The 23,967-nt window shown below is 44.0% G+C and overlaps 1 protein-coding gene across 1 annotated transcript; it reads right to left on the bottom strand.

The window, feature by feature from the left end:
* Positions 1-6,552: 6,552 nt before the first annotated feature.
* Positions 6,553-17,681, bottom strand: LOC106580557 (potassium voltage-gated channel subfamily V member 1-like). Its single transcript, XM_014161746.1, has 3 exons — positions 17,298-17,681; positions 13,107-14,141; positions 6,553-7,673 (listed from the first exon to the last, which is right to left on the bottom strand). Exons 2-3 carry the CDS (start codon positions 14,092-14,094, stop codon positions 7,141-7,143), a joined length of 1,521 nt encoding a protein of 506 aa, XP_014017221.1. The 5' UTR covers positions 14,095-14,141; positions 17,298-17,681; the 3' UTR covers positions 6,553-7,140.
* Between the last annotated feature and the right edge of the window lie 6,286 nt (positions 17,682-23,967).

The following is a 23,967-nucleotide window of genomic DNA, read 5'->3' as shown; positions in this document are numbered from 1 at the left end:
TGATTGGTGCGCTTTGTCTGATTGACTCCCTTATTATTTGAGTTTCATGTGTGTTTTATAAAAACTCACAGGGCCTGTTCAAACGGGACTCATCTGATGCAGCAATCAAAAGGACTATTATCACTCTCATGTTGATTACTGTCCTGCCAACACAAAACGTTTTCCTGGGGTTGATGCCAGTTCTATTTGTAATTTATTCGCCAAATACAAATACAGAGGATAGAACATTGTATAAATGATACAATCCTTCCAATAATATTGAATGAGTGTACTGAGATGCACTCCGGAGATGGATGTGGATTATTGTCCTTGATTCTCTTGTCTAGACAGGTGATTCTCAACCCGTGTACCACAGCACACTGGTGTGCCTCCAGGAACTCTCAGATGTGCCTTGAAACTTTTCCTAATATTGAAAAAAAATGTAACAGTCAATTATAGGCTAAACATGACATGTGGAATGCACATGGAATTTAGACTTAGGAGCACTAGTGCCAGTCAGATAATACATTAAATGGGATCTGTATCCTAACTTGTTTCTCAGGCTGTTTGAGGGGTGCGCATCACGAGCAAGGTAATGTGTATAATTTTGCTTCATCTGGGAAAAACATTAGCACAGACAAGTCTGATATTTATTATGGCTCTGTGCTTAGCTATACCACAGCCTCTGCCATGAAAATAAACAGAGCATGGCTTTATGTTCGTGGTTGCACATTTGCCATGCAGAAAACCGCTCGTCTGTAGCCCAAACCATTCTAAACTAAATTAACCAACATAAGCAAGGAACTATCAAAACTACAAAAATATTTCAAATAAACCTTATTTACATATATATAAATATATATATATTTTTAAATGTCACAGAAAATAGATGATTGGCAGTATGGCTCAGATGAGATGCATGTCATTACCACTAAATAAATTAATAGGGAAATTTTAGGTGTGCCAAATTATTTTTACATCCCATCAATGTGTGCTAAGGTTAAAAAAGGTTGGGAACCACTGGTCTAGACAAATAAGTAGGTCAGAGGTCCCTTGTGGTAAAACAAGGTGTCATGAAAATATTAAAAATGTGTTCTGCCAAGTGAGAACTACTGCTGTGAATTACTGCTATTTTGTTTGTTTGGCCAGAAATGGTAGGGAAAGGGTTCACTGTACATCAATTTTCTTCTGCATCTTATCTCAAAATGGCTGCCATACCATGTAGATTTACAATATGCATGCAATCCACTCTGTTCCATTTAATGAAATCATTCATCACTACTTCAGTGCAGTATGCCCAATGTCTCAGACTGCTAATTAATATTTAGAATGTCCTCATATGTTGACCGGCCCATAATGCATTGACATCTGTGCAGGTTGGCCATAATATCAGGCACTCCTACGTGTCCAAGAGATAAGGGGCTGGCCCTGTGACCCAATAGCCATGCAAGGAAATCTAAGTGGCCAAATGATTTTCTGTGACTGTCAGGAGTAAAAACAATACTTTCTTGAGAATGTTTGGGAAAAGCATTGAAGGTGAGGTTTGGAATAGGCTAAAAAGCCTATGGTCTGGAAATATTTTCCCTACATGCTTAAATACAGTATAATCCCTATGTATCTACAGTATATCATTTACAGTATTTATAGGTGACAGCAGGGGAGAAATGTGAGAAAAACATTTTGTTTTAGTGCTACATAAAGAAAATATTCTACTCTGAAGGCAAGTTGTATTGTGTTATGGAGATGGAACAGTCTCTTCCCACTGGGCACGGTCTCTTCCCACTGGGCACGGTCTCTTCCCACTGGGCACGGTCTCTTCCCACTGGGCACGGTCTCTTCCCACTGGGCACGGTCTCTTCCCACTGGGCACGGTCTCTTCCCACTGGGCACGGTCTCTTCTCACTGGGCACGGTCTCTTCTCACTGGGCACGGTCTCTTCTCACTGGGCACGGTCTCTTCCCACTGGGCACGGTCTCTTCCCACTGGGCACGGTCTCTTCCCACTGGGCACGGTCTCTTCCCACTGGGCACGGTCTCTTCTCACTGGGCACGGTCTCTTCTCACTGGGCACGGTCTCTTCTCACTGGGCACGGTCTCTTCTCACTGGGCACGGTCTCTTCCCACTGGGCACGGTCTCTTCTCACTGGGCACACCACTTCATTTCAAAGTGGAGAATTGCGTAATATTTGGTTGATACGTTGATCAATGAGAGGGTAGGGTAGATATTTTATTAATTTATACAACAACTTAATGTGTTATCACTGTGCTTCATTTACTAGCACAACCAAATGACCTGGATTGCAATTGAGATTATTTAAGTGCAAGTGGTCAGAGCTGTTTGAGATTCTGAACAGATTATTATAGCAATTGTGAAGATCTCCACAGACCTGAATCCAATATATATTATTATTATCAAAATTCCATTTGAAATCAACCACGGCTTGAAACACTAGGCCTGTATGTATTGTCTATTTTTAGTTTAAACAATAGCGGTTGATGACTTCCCAAATGCTATACAGGCCTCAATAGTTTCACTGATGTTATATGATTGATAAAGTATGGTCAAATTTAATTTGCTCTGTTAAACCTACCCTTTGGAATGACTTTGATAGCAACAGTGAATCTTTTAAGTGGAGATTTCTCAAGGTACAAATTCAACATCTTTTTTTACAAAGTTTGTCTATGTTGAAAATTGGTTACCATGATAACATAATCCTGTTGTGGAAATTTCGCAAACCTTTTACCCTCAAAACAACGTATTTTTGATTACTTTTTTCAAATCCAATGTATTTTCCACATAGATTCTACGTCACAATACGTTGACAAATTATGTTGAAACAGAGGTGATTTAACCAGTTTGTGCCCTGTGGATTGTCAGTCATGACCTCTCCTCTTACCAACAAAATCACTTACACTGGCACACCATTTTCCTGACATCACACTTTAAGTGCCATTTGGGAGTACATCGGCTGTGTCAAAGCACAACTCCACATCTCAAGTGAAATTATCATGACTGTAAATGAGCTGGATGATCTCTCCGCATTTGACACAAATAGAAAGGCTAAAGGGAGGGAAGGAGATAGAGAGAGTACTTGGACTCCTGTGGTGATAGAAGCAGAAGTACCTGACTGTTCTCTCCACAGGTGGGCTAGACTTGGAAAAGTCTCTCCACTGAACTTGGAGCTCTGCTGGGAGTTTACATCATATTTGGCTTTTGAATTCTGTTTTGCCACTAAAATCATAAAACACTGACAACAAAAATATTGTTTTATTGTTATGCTGATTAATAATAATAATGGGTGGTAAGCCTAAAAGGTTATTTGAGGAACCATTAAAAGGGGTTTCATTGAAGAAGCCTTTTAAAGGGTTATTTTAAGAACTAATAGGTTCCCCCAGAGTTTCAATTTGAAGAACACCTAAAAGATCTTCCAGGAACCTTTTCTTTTTAGAGCGTGATTATATTTTCTAGAACTGCCAAGGTTAGGGTCTGCTGCAGCAGTGCATGCCATTGCTAATCTACCACTGCTGGGGTTGTTGGGTAGAAATAATGTTTTAACCAGTTCAGGATATTCATGTGTGTGTGTTCTTGCATACAGGCTGTCATGACTTGACTCGGAGACTCCTCCTCCCAGTGCCCTTTTGGTATTTTATTTGCATCTTTATTTAAACAGGTAGTCAGGTTAGAACAAGTTCTCATTTCCAATTGCGACCTGGCCAAGATAAAGCAAGCAGTTTGACACATACAACAACACAACAACACAGAGTTACACATGGAGTAAAACAAACATACAGTCAATAATATAGTAGAAAAATAAGTCTATATACAAAGTGAGCAAATGAGGTGAGATAAGGGAGGTAAAGGCAAAAAAGGCCATGGTGGCGAAGTAAATACAATATTGTAAGTAAAACACTGGAATGGTAGATTTGCAGTGGAAGAAAGTGCAAAGTAGAAATAGAAATAATGAGGTGCAAAGGAGCTAAATAAATAAATAAATACAGTAGGGGAAGAGGTAGTTGTTTGGGCTAAATTATAGATGGGCTATGTACAGGTGCAGTAATCTGTGAGCTGCTCTGACAGCTGGTGCTTAAAGATAGTGAGGGAGATAAGTGTTTCCAGTTTTAGAGATTTTTGTAGTTCGTTCCAATCATTGGCAGCAGAGAACTGGAAGGAGAGGCGGCCGAAGGAGGAATTGGCTTTGGGGGTGACCAGAGCGATATACCTGCTGGAGTGCGTGCTACAGGTGGGTGCTGCTATGGTGACCAGCGAGCTGAGATAAGGGGGAACTTTACCTAGCAGGGTCTTGTAGATGACCTGGAGCCAGTGGGTTTGGCGCCGAGTATGAAGTGAGGGCCAGCCAACGAGAGCGTACAGGTCGCAGTGGTGGGTAGTATTTGGAGCTTTGGTGACAAAATGGATGGCACTGTGATAGACTGCATCCAATTTATTGAGTAGGGTATTGGAGGCTATTTTGTAAATTACATCGCCGAAGTCGAGGATCGGTAGGATGGTCAGTTTTACGAGGGTATGTTTGGCAGCATGAGTGAAAGATGCTTTGTTGCGAAATAGGAAGCCAATTCTAGATTTAACTTTGGATTGGAGATGTTTGATGTGAGTCTGGAAGGAGAGTTTACAGTCTAACCAGACACCTAGGTATTTGTAGTTGTCCACATATTCTAAGTCAGAACTGTCCAGAGTAGTGATGCTGGACGGGCGGGCAGGTGCAGGCAGCGATCGATTGAAGAGCATGCATTTAGTTTTACTTGTATTTAAGAGCAGTTGGAGGCCACGGAAGGAGAGTTGTATGGCATTGAAGCTCATCTGGAGGGTAGTTAACACAGTGTCCAAAGAAGGGCCAGAAGTATACAGAATGGTGTCATCTGCGTAGAGGTGGATCAGAGACACCAGCAGCAAGAGCGACATCATTGATGTATACAGAGAAAAGAGTCTGCCCAAGAATTGAGGCCCTCCGATTTGACACACTGAACTCTATCGGAGAAGTAGTTGGTGAACCAGGCGAGGCAATCATTTGAGAAACCAAGGCTGTTGAGTCTGCCGATGAGGATGTGGTGATTGACAGAGTCGAAAGCCTTGGCCAGGTCATTGAATACGGCAGCACAGTATTGTTTCTTATCGATGGCGGTTAAGATATCGTTTAGGACCTTGAGCGTGGCTGAGGTGCACCCATGACCAGCTCTGAAACCAGATTGCATAGCGGAGAAGGTGCGGTGGGATTCGAAATGGTCAGTAATGTTTGTTGACTTGGCTTTCAAAGACTTTAGAAAGGCAGGGTAGGATAGATATAGGTCTGTAGCAGTTTGGGTCAATAGTGTCCCCCCCTTTGAAGAGGGGGATGACCGCAGCTGCTTTCCAATCTTTGGGAATCTCAGAGGACACGAAAGAGAGGTTGAACAGGCTTGTAATAGGGGTTGCAACAATTTTGGCAGATAATTTTAGAAAGAAAGGGTCCAGATTGTCTAGCCCGGCTGATTTGTAAGGGTCCAAATTTTGCAGCTCTTTCAGAACATCAGCTGACTGGATTTGGGAGAAGGAGAAATGGGGAAGGCTTGGGCGAGTTGCTGTGGGGGGTGCAGTGCTGTTGACCGGAGTAGGGGTAGCCAGGTGGAAAGCATGGCCAGCTGTAGAAAAATGCTTATTGAAATTCTCAATTATAGTGGATTTATCGGTGGTGACAGAGTTTCCTATCCTCAGTGCAGTGGGCAGCTGGGAGGAGGTGCTCTTATTCTCCAAGGACTTTACAGTGTCCCATAACTTTTTTGAATTCGTGTTGCAGGAAGCAAATTTCTGCTTGAAAAAGCTAGCCTTGGCTTTTCTAACTGCCTGTGTATATTGGTTTCTAACTTCCCCAAAAAGTTGCATTTCACGGGGGCTGTTCGATGCTAATGCAGAACGCCACAGGATGTTTTTGTGTTGGTTAAGGGCAGTCAGGTCTGGAGAGAACCAAGGGCTATATCTGTTCCTGGTTCTACATTTCTTGAATGGGGCATGCTTATTTAAGATGGTGAGGAAGGAATAAAAAAAAAAAATAACCAGGCATCCTCTACTGAAGGGATGAGGTCAATATCCTTCCAGGATAACAGGGCCAGGTCGATTAGAAAGGCCTGCTCGCTGAAGTGTTTCAGGGAGCGTTTGACAGTGATGAGTGGAGGTCGTTTGACCGCTGACCCATTACGGATGCAGGCAATGAGGCAGTGATCGCTGAGATCATGGTTGAAAACAGCAGAGGTGTATTTAGAGGGCAAGTTGGTTAGGATGATATCTATGAGGGTGCCCGTGTTTAGGGCTTTGGGGTGGTACCTGGTAGGTTCATTGATAATTTGTGTGAGATTGAGGGCATCAAGTTTAGATTGTAGGATGGCTGTGGTGTTAAGCATGTCCCAGTTTAGGTCACCTAGCAGCACGAGCTCTGAAGATAGATGGGGGGCAATCAGTTCACATATGGTGTCCAGAGCACAGCTGGGGGCAGAGGGTGGTCTATAGCAGGCGGCAACAGTGAGAGACTTATTTTTAGAGAGGTGAATTTCACTGTGACCGTGCAGGAAACAGAGACAGGGGTGAAGGCAAATATTTTTATTGCTCTCCAATGAAATCATGTTGTGCTGTTCTATACACCACAACATACTGCATCTTTCAATAAGTTTTAAAATATCAAACACAATGTAACATCATTCAGTCAATACTGTACATCTTGCCTATGTGACACATACAGAGGAGACAGAACATGCAACAGTTGTCAGAGAACACAACACTGAAAAAGGTTAGCCATGAAAGTTGTGGCTAATCTTTCAGGTGACATAAAAGTAATTGTCCCCTCATCATCCTTTAGATATGTCCTATACATTGTACACATTGTTGTCATATTCTGATGGTGTTCTTAAAGCTGGAATCCTTAATGGTGAAACAACCACGTCAGTTTGCACAGTTTTTCCCCCTCTGACATCATTGCACGTGTGATAAAAGAGCACAGTATGAACCGATTTACATTTTTACCATGCTTCGCGACGCTCCTCAGCTCGGAAACAAAAACAATAACAGTGGTGGGGCAGCCAGTGGTGTTTCCCCCTAAGGCGGATTCCATCTTTAACCCAATTAACTTTTCCATAGCTTTTTCTCCACAGCCGCTCTCGTGCTCCATCTTCCACACTACCACCAGAGCTCACCCCCTCCACTACTCCGTGTGCTGGCCCTCTCCCTCCCTTGCAGCCTCAGCATCTCCATCACACTCCTGGCGTAAACATCCCTCAGGTTCACCCCTCCTCCCCTTGCTGCCCCACCCACCTCCGAGTCACCCAGCGAACCCCGCGCCAGCCTCTTGAGCGCCTCCCCGTGCCGCAGCGCCACCTCCTTCATCTTGAGAGTGAAGTAGCAGGCAGAGAAGCGGTCGTTGATGATAGCGATGGGCAGTGCCAAGATGAGGATGCCAGACAAGATGCAGAGAAAGGCCAGCACCTTGCCCAGGGCGGTGTCGGGGCGGATGTCTCCGTAGCCCACCGTGGTCATGGAGGTGGTGGCCCACCACCAGGCACAGGGCACGCTGCTGAAGGTGGTGCCGGGGATGTCATGCTCCAGGGCGAACTCCACCGTGGCGAAGATGGAGATGCCCACGGAGAGGAAGAGGAGCAAGAGACCCACCTCCTCATAGCACTGGGTGATGGTCAGGCCCAGGGACTTGAGGCCTGGGAGACACAGGGATACAGAGGGCTGCGGTCAATTATACATCAGTTCAGGAGATTAAATGACAGATTACTTATTCAGGTCGTACACCTGAAAGTGCCTTGTCTAACGTCAGAGTCTTACGGCTGTCTGCACTGATGATGCCATCTGTTGGAAGACCATGCTGAAAGTGTACACTCTTTGATGGTACGCAAATCTTACAGAGTGTGGCAGGTGCACACTTTCAACTGTAGAATAATTACCTGAATAATAAACTCTTAAAATCAGTCTTAATACCTTTTCACTTGCCTAACATGAAGGTACTATAGTGCATCTATTCAAATTATACACTGTATTCCACAAACAGCTAATATAAAAAAATGTGAGAAACTCATGACTGAGAATTTAGTGGGGAAAATTGAAAGCTGGTAGCTGGTCTCGGCCTTGTCTTAGGACGGTAAGTTGGTGGTTGGAGACATCCCTCTAGTGGTGTGGGGGCTGTGCTTTGGCAAAGTGGGTGGGGTTATATCCTGCCTGTTTGGCCCTGTCCGGGGGTATCATCGGATGGGGCCACAGTGTCTTCTGATCCCTCCTGTCTCAGCCTCCAGTATTTATGCTGCAGTAGTTTATGTGTCGGGGGGCTAGGGTCAGTCTGTTACATCTGGAGTATTTCTCTTGTCTTATCCGGTGTCCTGTGTGTATTTAAATATGCTCTCTCTAATTCTCTTTCTGTCTTTCTCTCGGAGGACCTGAGCCCTAGGACCATGCCTCAGGACTACCTGGTATGATGACTCCTTGCTGTCCCCAGTCCACCTGGCCGTGCTGCTGCTCCAGTTTCAACTGTTCTGCCTGCGGCTATGGAACCCTGACCTGTTCACCGGACGTGCTGGTTGCACCCTCGACAACTACTATGATTATTATTATTTGACCATGCTGGTCATTTATGAACATTTTAACATTTTAACATCTTGACTATGTTCTGTTATAATATCCACCCTGCACAGCCAGAAGAGGACTGGCCACCCCTCATAGCCTGGTTCCTCTCTAGGTTTCTTCCGAGGTTTTTGGCCTTTCTAGGGAGTTTTTCCTAGGGAGTTTTTCCTAGCCACCGTGCTTCTTTCACATGCTTTGCTTGCTGTTTGGGGTTTTAGGCTGGGTTTCTGTACAGCACTTTGAGAATATCAGCTGATGTACGAAGGGCTATATAAAAATAAATTTGAAATTTTGTAGTTAAAATAAGTGCAAAACTCGAAATACACACAACTGAGCAGGTGGTAGGTCTATTCACGCACTGAAATTGCTTGTAAGCTCTCCAAACTCTTCAAGTAGAAAATAAATATTTGGTTAAGTTTGCCAAGTAAGTATACTTTTTAATGTTCTTTTTATGTACTGAAACACTATATGGGATCAAAATGAGACCTAGCTAGTACATTTGGTTCTTTGGAAGTTGTCTATAAACCAAACAGTAAAGCAAACGCATTTTTGTTTACAAAATGATACAGTTATCAGGATGCACCTTTCTTCAGGATATTGTCAGACAGACATATTGTCACACACATGGCAAGAACACTCCTGCCTTTATATTTTCAAGTCATTTTAGTCAGACCATGGGACTGAAACTGAGCAAATGTCATAGACTCCTCAGGGATATCAAGATATACCAGCATGTAGACAAAGTGGAGAACATGCCCTGTAAATCCACACTTTTCCCCTAAAATAATCTGTTTTATTAACAGCTATCACCCAGAGTGAGAAATCTATTTTTCTCTCTTTTCCTGACGCAACATGCCATACTTACCAATTTGTTGAAGTAGCATACTAGAGGGAATATGGTACAATTGCAGTCATGGATGCCAACAAAGATTTGTAATACATCCCATAATTCTATAAAAGTGTAACGATGGCCTACTATGTCATTTCATCCTAGATCAAAGACAAAGTCGACCTCTCATCGCCTTTTCTTTTTTCTTTCCTCTTCATTGAAAGGACAAGATGTGACGTGCTGGCTCTGTATCTGTCACAGTCTCTGGTCTACTTCCTCCCCTCTTATCTTCTCTTTTGGTGTGGTAACATCATCTCCCTTCATTATGCATGGCCTCACAGCCTACATCCCAAACCAGGGCTCTCATCCCTCGTCAAAATCAGCAACATCCAAGCCATTCACATGCATGAATTACCACATAAGGAATCATGTAGTAACCAAAACAACTGTTAAACAAATCTAAATATACTGCTCCAAAAAATAAAGGGAACACTTAAACAACACATCCTAGATCTGAATGAAAGAAATAATCTTATTAAATACTTTTTTCTTTATATAGTTGAATGTGCTGACAACAAAATCACACAAAAATAATCAATGGAAATCCAATTTATCAACCCATGGAGGTCTGGATTTGGAGTCACACTCAAAATTAACGTGGAAAACCACACTACAGGCTGATCCAACTTTGATGTAATGTCCTTAAAACAAGTCAAAATGAGGCTCAGTAGTGTGTGTGGCCTCCACGTGCCTGTATGACCTCCCTACAACGCCTGGGCATGCTCCTGATGAGGTGGCGGATGGTCTCCTGAGGGATCTCCTCCCAGACCTGGACTAAAGCATCCGCCAACTCCTGGACAGTCTGTGGTGCAACGTGGCGTTGGTGGATGGAGCGAGACATGATGTCCCAGATGTGCTCAATTGGATTCAGGTCTGGGAAACGGGCGGGCCAGTCCATAGCATCAATGCCTTCCTCTTGCAGGAACTGCTGACACACTCCAGCCACATGAGGTCTAGCATTGTCTTGCATTAGGAGGAACCCAGGGTCAACCGCAGCAGCATATGGTCTCACAAGGGGTCTGAGGATCTCATCTCGGTACCTAATGGCAGTCAGGCTACCTCTGGCGAGCACATGGAGGGCTGTGCGGCCCCCAAAGAAATGCCACCCTTCACCATGACTGACCCACCGCCAAACCGGTCATGCTGGAGGATGTTTCAGGCAGCAGAACGTTCTCCACGGCGTCTCCAGACTCTGTCACGTCTGTCACGTGCTCAGTGTGAACCTGCTTTCATCTGTGAAGAGCACAGGGCGCCAGTGGCGAATTTGCCAATCTTGGTGTTCTTTGGCAAATGCCAAACGCCCTGCACGGTGTTGGGCTGTAAGCACAACCCCCACCTGTGGACGTCGGGCCCTCATACCACCCTCATGGAGTCTGTTTCTGACCATTTGAGCAGACACATGCACATTTGTGGCCTGCTGGAGGTAATTTTGCAGGGCTCTGGCAGTGCTTCTCCTGCTCCTCCTTGCACAAAGGCAGAGGTAGCGGTCCTGCTGCTGGGTTGTTGCCCTCCTACGGCCTCCTCCCCGTCTCCTGATGTACTGGCCTGTCTCCTGGTAGCGCCTCCATGCTCTGGACACTACGCTGACAGACACAGCAAACCTTCTTGCCACAGCTCACATTGATGTGCCATCCTGGATGAGCTGCACTACCTGAGCCACTTGTGTGGGTTGTAGACTCCGTCTCATGCTACCACTAGAGTGAAAGCACCGCCAGCATTCAAAAGTGACCAAAACATCAGCCAGGAAGCATAGGAACTGAGAAGTGGTCTGTGGTCCCCACCTGCAGAACCACTCCTTTATTGGGGGTGTCTTGCTAATTGCCTATAATTTCCACCTGTTGTCTATTCCATTTGCACAACAGCATGTCAAATGTATTGTCAATCAGTGTTGCTTCCTAAGTGGACAGTTTGATTTCACAGAAGTGTGATTGACTTTGAGTTACATTGTGTTGTTTAAGTGTTCCCTTTATTTTTTTGGGAAGTGTATATTTTAGATTTTAAATTCTTTAAAGTAGCCACCCTTTGCATTCTCTAAACCAGCTTCACTTGGAATGCTTTTCCAAAAGTCTTGAAGGAGTTCCCACATGCTGAGCACTTGTTGGCTGCTTTTCCTTCACTCTGTGGTCCAACTCATCCCAAACCATCTCAACTGGGTTGAGGCCAGGTCATCTGATGCAGCACTCCATCACTCTCCTTCTTGGTCAAATAGCCCTTACACAACCTGGAGGTATGTTGGGTCATTGTCCTGTTGAAAAACAAATGATAGTGGGACTAAGCCCAAATCAGATAGGATGGCGTATCGCTGGAGAATGCTGTGGTAGCCATGCTGGTTAAGTGTGCCTTGAATTCTAAATAAATCACAGACAGTGTCACTAGCAAAGCACCCCCACAGCGTCACACCTCCTCCTCCATGCTTCACGATGGGAAACACACATGCAGAGATCATCCGTTCACCTACTCTGCATCTCACAAAGACACGGTGGTTGGAACCAAAAATCTCCAATTTGGAACAGATTTCCACCGGTCTAATGCCTATTGTTCATGTTTCTTGGCCCTAGCAAGTCTCTTCTTATTATTGGTGTCCTTTAGTAATGGTTTCTTTGCAGAAATTCGACCATGAAGTCACCTCTGAACAGTTGATGTTGAGATGTGTCTGTTACTTGTACTCTGTGAAGCATTTATTTGGGCTGCAATTTCTGAGGCTGGTAACTATAACTAACTTATCCTCTGCAGCAGAGGTAACTCTGCGTCTTCCTTTCCTGTGGCAGTACTCCGTCATAGCACTTGATGGTTTTTGCAACTGCACTTGAAGTTCTTGAACTTTTCCGGATTGACTGACCTTCATGTCTTAAAGTAATGATGGACTGTCATTTTTCTTTGCTTATTTGAGCTGTTCTTGCCATAATATGGACTTGGTCTTTTACCCAATAGTGATATCTTCTGTATACCACCCATACCTTGTCACAACACAACTGATTGGCTCAAACGCGTTAAAATATATTTTCCTTCTTTATTATTTTCCCCTTACCACACCTCTCCTAATTGGAGTAAACTAATGGACAACAATACGTAGGCTTCCACTTCCAGCTTAGACACACTACTTACATTTCACGGACAGTATATTTTACATTAGATATCTTTTGTTTGTTTTTTGTCCCAGCCTTCAGCTACCCTCAACCCCTCCCATCTATCTCTGAAGACCATCCAGTTCTGAATTCCAGCTGCCATGTATTTTTTTCCACTGTGCTGTGATGTTTCACAAAAGTTGACTCTCTATTCTATTAGTTTCAACAGATTCTTCAGAATTTTTGGCCTACAGACTACAATGACACACTGTTGTGCAAGTAACATCAGCCATCTTGTCTGTCTACCCTGCTGTACTTTTTACACACATCTACAATCACATAATGAGTTGCTGGAAGAAAGAAATAAGGTGTGATATATCCTTTGAAAATAATGTTGTATCTCAACTGGACTGCTACCTTCAAAATCAACTTTGAGATCCTGGACAATCTGACATCCTGGACTACTGCAGCTTGGCGTGACAAATGATAGGTAGCGGTATCAGGTTTAGGAATCATGACAGGATTAAAATGGCTGCGTATCTGTATGTTTGGATAGACGACTACATTACCTGTGGAGTGGCGTCCTAGTTTGAGCATGCGGAGGGACCTCATGAGCCTGAGCACCTGCACCACGCGGCCCATGTTCTCCAGCTCTGTAGAGCCACCGTGCAGACTCTCAACTGCCAGAGTCACATAGAAGGGCAGGATGGCTAGCAGGTCAATCACATTGGGAACACTACGGGTGAAGCGGCACTTGTTGCGCACGGAGACAAATCGCAACACCAGCTCGCCGGTGAACCACACCACGCACACATATTCCAGTGCGTCCACGAAGAAAGGTGTACCCCCATCACTGCCCCCGCTCTCGTCACCGATCCCGTTCCCACCCACATCCCCCAGGTCCAGCGAGATGAGCACAATGTTGACAATGGACACCGCCACGAAGATGATGGACAGCGTGCCGAAGGCGCGTGCCGCTCTTGAAGACTCTGGCTTCTCCAGCAGGTTCCACAGGCGCCGCCGGAGATCTGGGCACGCAGCGCCGTTGAAGTCTTCATCCTGGCTTTCGTCAGCCTCAGCCTCGTTCCGCACGTCCAGGCTCTCCTTGAGCTCCTTGCGGCGGTAGTAGCGTTCCCGGCAGCAGGGATCGATGCAGAGCTCGTCGATGCCCCAGTACTCTATCTCCTGGAGGAAGGAGAGCACGCAAAGCTCCTCCCTGACATGCAGGTGGCCTGTGCGGTAGAAGTTAATCACATACTGGAAGGTCTGTGAGCTGCGGTCGAAGAAGAACTCATTCTCCAGGAAGTCAGCGTCATCGCAGAGCTCCAGGGCAGAGTCCCGTGTGGACAGGGCCAGCTTGCCCAGACGGGTTTCTGGGTGGGATGCCAGCAGCTCCTGGGAGAGAACGTAGCGGCTGCCTCCCACGTTGATGGTGAAGAAGTCCAGCGGGTCGTCACAGACAGGAGGGGGCTCGCTGTAGAAGACGCTAGAGTCTATGGACAGGAGGGAGGTCCTGTCCCTGTAGAACTCAGCTGGGCTGGATGAGCTGCTCATCATGGCGGGCACAGGCCTGCTTGGGGTGGAGGGGAAAACCTGAAGGGGGACTAGGAGTGCAGTTGGATATCAAGGAAAAGGTAAAACACTGAGGTCAACATTTGTTCAGGTTCAAAATAGTGACTGGCACCAAATCCAATTGAGACCACATAGAGAACAGTTAACATGTAAGGTAGAATCTTCATACTAATTCCAAGAGGAATTCTCTACTCTGTCCCTGCTTGTTCCATCCCCTGTGTAGCCTATTAGCCATGTGGCAAGGGAATACATTGTACAGCTTGGCTAGAAGCAGCCATTAGTTATCCCTAATCCTCAGTTAAACTCCCTCTGCTCCCTGAATGAAGGAATCCACATTTCCTTGGCTGCTCCTACCAAAAGCATCATGTCTGACATCAGATGAGTGAGAGAGAGAGAGAGAGAGAGAGAGAGAGAGAGAGAGAGAGAGAGAGAGAGAGAGAGAGAGAGAGAGAGAGAGAGAGAGAGAGAGAGGGGAAGACAGGGAAAGAGCCTCTGGCTGTGTCCTGCTTCTTCAAAGCTCTTTGTGGAGATGTAAATATTTTAGCTGGCCTACCTAATTAATAGAATTAATGTTCCTATTCCTGTAATCATTAATACCCTTTGTTAAGTCTATCTGCTATCTAACAACGTCATGGTGGTAATTTTAAGTCACACATATTCAAAAGATAAATCCTGAAAAATGGATATCAGAGCAGTTGATCTGTTGGCAAGAACACAGACACTGTAAAATGTGCTCATCTGTCATGATTGAAAGGAACTACCATATACTGAAAACATGCCCTGTGTGTAAAAGTGGTGAAAGATTAGGATTTTCCTCCATTTTAAGTGAGAGGAGGAAGATAATGCCTAAGCTACACCAATTGATATAATAACAAATCCAAAAGGGGCAAAATGTAAATTGCTATTTAAACCAAAAGCTTAAAATGGTCCTACCAAACAAGTTTCTGGGTATGTTTACTCTACATATTTCTAATGTCTCTAAATGGCTGTGTGAAGTCGGAAGTTTACATACACTTAGGTTGGAGTCATTAAAACTCGTTTTTCAACCACTCCACAAATTTCTTGTTAACAAACTATAGTTTTGGCAAGTCTGCTAGGACATCTGCTTTGTGCATGACACAAGTCATTTTTCCAACAATTGTTTACAGACAGATTATTTCACTGTATCACAAATCCACTGGGTCAGAAGTTTACATACACTAAGTTAACTGTGCCTTTAAACAGCTTGGAAAATTCCAGAAAATGATGTCATGGCTTTAGAAGCTTCTGATAAGCTAATTGACATCATTTGAGTCAATTGGAGGTGTACCTGTGGATGTATATCAAGGCCTAACTTCACACTCTGTGCCTCTTTGCTTGACATCATAGAAAAATCAAAAGAAATCAGCCAAGACCTCAGAAAATAAATTGTAGACCTCCACAAGTCTGGTTCATCCTTGGGAGCAATTTCCAAACGCCTGAAGGTACCACGTTCATCTGTACAAACAATAGTACGCAAGTATAAACACCATGGGACCGCACAGCTGTCATACCGCTCAGGTAGGAAGGCCACTCAGCAAGGAAGAAGCCACTGCTCCAAAACCGCCATAAAAAAGCCAGACTACGGTTTGCAACTGCACATGGGGACAAAGATCGTACTTTTTGGAGAAATGTCCTCTGGTCTGATGAAACAAAAATAGAACTGTTTGACCATATTGACCTTCGTTATGTTTGGAGGAAAAAGGGGGAGGCTTGCAAGCTGAAGAATACCATCCCAACCGTGAAGAACGGGGGTGGCAGCATCATGTCGTGGGGGTGCTTTGCTGCAGGAGGGACTGGTGCACTTCACAAAATAGATAGCATCATGAGGTAGGAAAAGTATGTGGATATATTGAAGCAACATCTCAAGACATCAGTCAGGGAGTTAAAGCTTGGTCACAAATGGGTCTTCCAAATGGACAATGACCCCAAGCATATTTCCAAAGTTGTGGCAAAATGGCTTAAGGACAACAAAGTCAAGGTATTGGAGCAACCATCACAAAGCCTTGACCTCAATCCTATAGAAAATGTGTGGGCAGAACTGAAAAAGCGTGTGCGAGCAAGGAGGCCTACAAACCTGACTAAGTTACACCAGCTCTGTCAGGAGGAATAGGCCAAAATGTCCGCAATAGGCTGAGAGAGGCTGGACTGAGGGCTTGTAGGCCTGTTGTAAGGCAGGTCCTCTGAAAAAGCGTGTGTGAGCAAGGAGGCATACAAACCTGACTCAGTTACACCAGCTCTGTCAGGAGGAATGAGCCAAAATTCACCCAACTTATTGTGGGAAGCTTGTGGAAGGCTACCCGAAACGTTTGATGCAAGTTAAACAATTTAAAGGCAATGGTACCAAATACTAATTGAGTGTTTTTAAACTTCTGACCCACTGGTAATGTGATGAAAGAAATAAAAGCTGAAATAAATCATTCTACTATTATTCTGACATTTCACATTCTTAAAATAAAGTGGTGATCCTAACTGACCTAAGACAGGGAATTTTTAGGATTAAATGTGAGGAATTGTGAAAAACTGAGTTTAAATGTATTTGGCTAAGGTGTATGTAAACTTCCGACTTCAACTGTATAATGAGAAAATAAAATATGAGTAAATTGTATTTTCATGCCGGCAATCACATTAATTAATGAATGGTCATTGCAGAAGATATGTGATGAGCATACATGACAGAAAAGGCAGGATAAATGGGGGCGTCTAGACGTAAACTGGATTCCTATTACACAATAACTACATAACAATATTATATTACTGGCACAACATAATGAAAACGACAAGTATTCATGGTTTTAATTTCACTCGCAAATAAAATAACTACCTACATTTTGTAAGCCTAGGAGGTGAGCAGTTTGGATTATGTAATAACAGAGCAACACATGTGTTTCGAATGAAAAATAGCTGTAGATATTCTGGTTATTATATGAATCATGAATAAATATACAAGTTGCTGTCAAATATTTATTAGATTGAAATAAAGTATTAATATGTTTTGCATTAAATTGTTTTGTTGTCAGAGATAGTAGGTTACTGGAATGAACCATCTCTGAAAGATTAGCCTGTACTGTACCAAGTGGACCACAAAACTACAGTAGTAGCCACGAAACTAGCCCAACTAATATATCTTAGCCAATTTAACATAACAAGGGGGAAAATGTTGGTCTTACCTGGCTATATATTGAGAATTTCCATCTTGATAAAAGGGATAGTTGAGTTTTCCATTAGCCAAGTTCCTTTTTATACTCTGCGTAGAACAGCCAGTTATGCGTTTTGACACTAGTGTTGGTCATGATTCTTATCTTCTTGTGAGCATAAGTGAAAAAGAGCTCCAGTTATTCGAAGAAAACGTGACAAAACTCCGTGCGTTGCAAACAGCTCTAATACCTCAGATGCGCACCGTGCGCTAGACTCTCTTGACTCTGTCCTTGCTATCTTAGATCCTTTGGACGTCCCTACCCCTTTAAAGTTGAAATAAAAAATGGTTAGGGTTAATGGTAGGGGATAATGTTATGGACGTCCCAAGAATTCCGGTTTGTACTAACCCTCTTGGCTCGCGGTGTCGTTTAAAAATGTTGAGTAGCATCGAGCACACGCAAGGAGAGGCGTTTTTCTGAATATAGTGCATGCAAATGTCTTATGGGTCTTTAAAAATCCAATTGACCTTATTCATATTAGAAACCATGAAAATAAATATTTCATATGAAAGTTTTGAACGCTGGTTTATCAATGATATTACGTTATGCAGATTGATATTTCCAGAGAGATGGCATTTTAGACAATTTCACAAAATTGTTCCATCAAAAAATGTGGCCCATCTCAAAGGTTCTCTAACTGCAACGCATTTTTGTCCATTCAAACATGTCTCTGAAAAAGCGCTCATCTACATGCACCATTGTATGTTCTCATCTAATTTGTATTTGCAAAAGTCCCCCAACCATATGCTTTGAATCAGACAAAGCCAAGGTTCCTCAATTTAATTTTTACCTGCCATTTCAGTTCTGTAATGAGATTTATTTTCCTTCCTTGTTCAATGAGAGGAAGCCAAGGCAGGGGAGAAACGTCAAAGTACTTTTTTTGTAGGAGTTTGGTACTTAAAATATCCACATCTATTTGTACAGATCCAGGACATTATTTTTAAAAGGTAGGTTCCTGAATTCCCATTTCGTTTCTACTTGTCACAGTTCACCTTCCGTTGACCCCAGAGAGCCCTCTGATCTTTTCTTCACTTCCTATGGCAATTATGGAAGCCTTGAGACAGGCTTGGTCTGCTGTGACTGCACCTCCACAGCTCTCCAGACATGCAATTACTGTCCATCTATATGTGGCATTTCTCACATTGTTCACCCATGTGCATGGAAAGAATATGTATACAATAGGATACAATGGGTCCTATGTGACATGCAGGACATCAGGATCCAGGTTTATCTGTAAAGTGTCTACGAAAAATGATAGTTTCAAGTTCATATGGCTACAGAGTTAATATATCAATAGTATACCATTGTTCGATTGAGACTTTTTAATTTATCTGCAGTCCCACTAACATGTATCTAAGCAATTTGGTGTCAGTTTCCAGAGGCACTGTAATATCTGTACCATTGCTCCCATTGATAAGTTACTTGGCACCATCTTCTGTTCATGAGAGGTATCACCAAGATTAATATTGTGATGGGTCCGTTTTATTTTATACACAACCATCTGCTGTTCATGAGAGTTATCAACAATATTCAAATTGTGATGGGTCCATTTTATTTTATGCACAACAATGTTGTATTATTCATTCATTAACAAAAAATATCAGTCCCAAAAGGTGGTATCATTTACAAAACATAAGAGATATTTTAGAGTAATAACTAACTCACACCTCCAGAGAGTATGGACCAGACAGTGATCAGAATTTTGAGCTCCTCAATTCAATTGGTTTCTCCTCATCGAGTCCGTTTTCAATAGTCACGCTCTCCGATGTTCTAACATCAACAAGTAAAAATCCATAAGTATGGTGCTTGATTCAATTCACATACTCCACAATTCAAATATAGACAGCTAAAATGTCTAAAACAGAGGGGTTACCCACATTGTCTTCTCCACGAGTGGGTCTATGTAGTCTTGGAGCTCAGTGTTGAGGGTCTCTGGCAGTAGAAAGCACAGCCCCCCGCCGATGATGGGCAGGAGGCCACAGATGAGCATGGACAGGGCATAGCAGATGCATCAGAGGGGCCAGGATGCCCGCCCCACGGGCACACATGGAGTTCAGACCCACAGGAGAAAATTTGACATACACAGTATGAAGAATGAGGATATTATTCTGCTGTAATAAACTGTATACATTGGGAATTTAACTAACCTTACAACGGTGGGATAGAGTTCAGCAGTATATACACATAGACAATAGTGAAAGAAGCTGCTATAGCAAACTTTCCAGTCACTGCAATGACTGTCACCAATACTGGAAGGTCTAAGGGTCAAAATAAGACAGAAATAAGTACCATCAACAGGTATGTTTCAGAATATAACGCCAACTACACCAAGTTCAGGGAGATTGGGGGGTTCTTGGGGGTGGGGAATGGAATTAATTGTATTTTTATGTTTTATTTTTCTTGGGGGGGGGGGGCTGTGGGAGGGGTCTCAAATGGTTGTGGGACAGCTATTGGGGAACTGGGAACTGTGTGGGGGGGGGATCTTGGAGGGTTCGGGTTCACGTTTTTTTGCCTGGTGGGAGATCTGTCAACGTGCCCTTGAGCAGGGCATTGACTCTGGATGCTTCTGTGTGTCACTCTGAATGGAAGTCTGTTGGATGACTGGTATGATGTAGTTGTTGAGCGGCTTCACTGCAAGTATATTGTACGCTTCGGATATTCAATAAAAAAAAGTTCAGGGAAATTCGACAAAGATAAAACATTTGAATGCTACACAGTATAAACCCAGATAGGGTAGGTGTTTGAGCATTTGCATAACTGGAAACAGCCTTCGGAAGTGTACTGGTGTATTGGTCCACTCAGCCCCTTCAAAATAGGAAAATAACAATCACACACTACAAAGGTTTGGGGCTGTCAGCTCGCTCAATAGTCAAACACTGTTTGATGTTTGTAGACAGTACAAGGTGTTATATTTTGGCTAATTGAGATTAGAGATTGGAGTTTATGTGGTAAGAGACAACCTGGGAGTATTGCCCCACCTAGCAGAAATGTGTTCATGGCATTGCCTGATTTTGTCATGCTGACCACGAACCGAAGGCCAATAGACAGATGTTGGGGGTGAAGGCAGCGGCCACTCCAAACAGCAACTGGATAGGCAGGGAAACGAGGATGGCGAAGTGACAACCAAACCTGCGGAGGTATTTCACATTTTTTGGGGTGACCTCTTCACTAAACTCGTGACAATTTATAAGTGGATTGTGTGTTTTACCTGTCTGCCATAGGACCAAACACCAGGGACCCTATTAGGAGGCCGGTCATGTAGATGGACTGTGATGCCTCACTCACACCTTTGTTGTCACACACCAGGTTAAACTGATGAGGAGGAAAGGAAAGAGGAGAGAATTTAGTTGCCTTTGATAATCAGGAAATGGATTGCTTCTTTTCATAATAAAAGCACCATACATGCCTAATCTCACAATATTTCAGATACAGTGCATTCGGAAAGTATTCAGACCCTTTCTTTTCCACATTTTGTTACGTTACAGCCTTATTCTAAAATGCATTGAATTGTTTTTCCCCTCAATCTACACACAATACCCCATAATGACAAAGCAAAAAAAAAAGTTTATTTCACCGTAGGCAGCGATTACAGCCTCAAGTCTTCTTGGGTATGACGCTACAAGCTTGGCGCACCTGTATTTTCTCCCATTCTTCTCTGCAGATCCTCTCAAGCTCTGTCAGGTTGGAAGGGGAGACTTGTCCCAAAGCCACTCCTGCGTTGTCTTGGCTGTGTGCTTAGGGTCGTTGTCCTGTTGGAAGGTGAACCTTCAACCTGCTCAGGACCTCAAACTGGGGTTTCATCAAGGATCTCTCGCCGTACTTTGCTCTGTTCATCTTTCCCTCGATCCTGACTAGTCTCCCAGTCCCTGCCACTGAAAAACATCCCCAAAACAGGATGCAAACACCACCACGCTTCACCATAGGTATGGTGCCAGGTTTCCTCCAGACGTGACGCTTGGCATTCAGGCCAAAGAGTTCAATCTTGGTTTCATCAGACCAGAGAATCTTGTTTCTCATCATCTGAGAGTCTTTAGGTGCTTTTGGCAAACTCCAAGAAGGTTCTCATGTGCCTTTTACTGAGGAGTGGCTTCCATCTGGCCACTCTACCATAAAGGCCTGATTGGTGGAGTGCTGCAGAGATGGTTGTCCTTCTGCAAGGTTCTCCCATCTTCACAGAGGAACTCTGGTCACAGAGGAGCTCTATCGGGTTCTTGGTCACCTCCCTGAGGGTGGCCAGCTCTAGGAAGAGTCTTGGTGGTTCCAAACTTCTTCCATTTAAGAATGATGGAGGCCACTGTGTTTTTGGGGATCTTCAATGCTGCAGACATTTTTTTGGTAACATTCCCCAGATCTGTGCCTCAACAATCCTGTCTCGGAGCTCAATTCCTTTCGACCTCATGACTTGGTTTTTGCTCTGACATGCACTGTCAACTGTGGGACCTTATATAGACAGGTGTGTGCCTTTACAAATCATGTCCAATCAATTGAATTTACCACAGGTGGAGTCCAATCAAGTTGTAGAAACATCTCAAGGATGATAAATGGAAACAGGATGCATCTGAGCTCAATTTCAAGTCTCATAGCAAAGGGTCTGAATACTTACCTAAATAAGGTATTTCTGTTTTAATTTTTAAAATAAAATTAAGGTGCAGTTTGTGATTGGATCAGGTAGATCTGCCACTCACATGGCCTTTCTTCTGAGGCAGCTATTTGTTGTAATCCTGGGATTTTGCAAGCTTCTGGGGAAAGGATCTGCAGAGATGGGTGCGACCGGACTCCAAGGCATGCAAGCCCAGGTCATTGCATGCAGAAGGTGTAGGTGGTGCTGTGAGACCTGGGTGCCATACTGGAGTGGCGTACTCTAGCACTAGATGGACAGAACAGGTGTAGAATGTCAGAAGGTCTTCGGGGGGGGGGGTTGAAGTGGCGAAGATGGTTCATGAAGAACCTTTGGTGGTGATGTGTGTGTCCCCTTTTAAGTTGGCTTGGAGTGCCACACCGAGCTCTTTGGCGCTGGACACCACCTCAAGTGTGTGGCCGGAGGCGGATAATGGCAGAGGCTGGATCAGGATTGTGACTGAAACAGGTGTACATGACATTGCACTTTATTGGTTGAGATTCATCTTGTTTTGTTCTGACCAGTCGGTTAGTTGGTAGAGGCCCTGATGTATTTTGGAAGTGTCACGTGTCTTGATTCTATGAGGTTCAGGTCATCCACAAAGGCCCAGGAGTTGGATAGGGTACCCTCTGATTTTTATTTTACTAGGCAAGTCAGTTAAGAACAAATTCTTAATTACAATGGCGGCCTACCAAAAGCAAAAGGCCTTCTACAGGGACGGGGGCTGGGATTAAAAATAAAAACAAATATAGAACACACACATCACGACAAGAGAGACAACACAACACTACATAAAGAGAGACCTAAGACAACATAGCAAGGCAGCAACACAACATGACAACAACATGGTAGCAACACAACATTGTAGCAGCACAAAACATGGTACAAACATTGGGCACAGACAACAGCACAAAGGGCAAGAAGGTAGAGACAACAATACATCATGCAAAGCAGCCACAACTGTCAGTAAGAGTGTCCATGATTTAGTCTTTGAATGAAGAGATTGAGATAAAACTGTCCCGTTTGAGTGTTTGTTGCAGCTCGTTCCAGTCGCTAGCTGCAGCGAACTGAAAAGAGGAGCGACCCAGGGATGTGTGTGCTTTGGAGACAGGTGTTGTATGTGGAGGATGAGGCCTGCAGTAGATATCGCAGATAGGGGGGGGGGGAGTGAGGCCTAAGAGGGTTTTATAAATAAGCATCAACCAGTGGGTTTTGCGACAGGTATACAGAGATGACCAGTGTACAGAAGAGTATATAGTCCAGTGATATGTCTTATAAGGAGCATTGGTGGAAAATCTGATGGCCGAATGGTAAAGAACATCTAGCCGCTCGAGAGCACCCTTACCTGCGCCATTGATGTGAGCCACATACATTTGGACCAAGCCGTGTGCCCTGGGGGAGGCCACAGGAAAGTTCTTGAGGCCTGGGATAGAGATCTTGTAACCTGGCTATGGCCAGAATGGAAGTTTAAAATTCATGGCATGGTCTCTGGTCGGACAGATAATTGCAAAAGGTGTTTCATTGCAATGGTGTGAGCCACAAGATCAAAGGCCGTGCTGTAGTCCGTCAGGACCAATGTGCTGGAGGTGCCTCTGGTGTTTGCTGTTCTGTACAGGCAGTGGGTGGTTGAGTGTCCCTTGAGGCAGCCAAACTGTTGTTTGGAGATGTTCTTTTGGATATCCTGTGTTGTCCATTCAACAACAAAACCTTCACACGCCTTTGCCAGAAGGGGCGTGAGCAAGACTGACCGTAGCTGGTCAATGCTCAGAGGATTACTCTTCCACAGTGAATCTGCCACTGATGAAGGGGCTTTTCTGGTTGGGACGGAGAGTAGTCTCCTGTGCATTTCCCATGGTTCAACAGTAGGGCGTGGCATAGCTGGCAAAAATCTAGGTAGGTCTGACAGGTGTAGTGTAGGTAATGATGTGGTGACAGATGAAAACTTGGCATTTATAGCATTGGCAGAATGGTTGTCTGAGTGGAGCCTGTCAACTTTGATGGAGATTGTCTTTTTACTCCTGGTCA

Source organism: Salmo salar, chromosome 02 (genome assembly GCF_965601325.2).
Source record: "Salmo salar chromosome 02, fSalSal1, whole genome shotgun sequence".
NCBI lineage: Eukaryota > Metazoa > Chordata > Actinopteri > Salmoniformes > Salmonidae > Salmo > Salmo salar.
The sequence above is the reverse complement of the archived record's forward strand: the minus strand, read 5'-3'. Positions and strand labels throughout refer to the sequence as shown.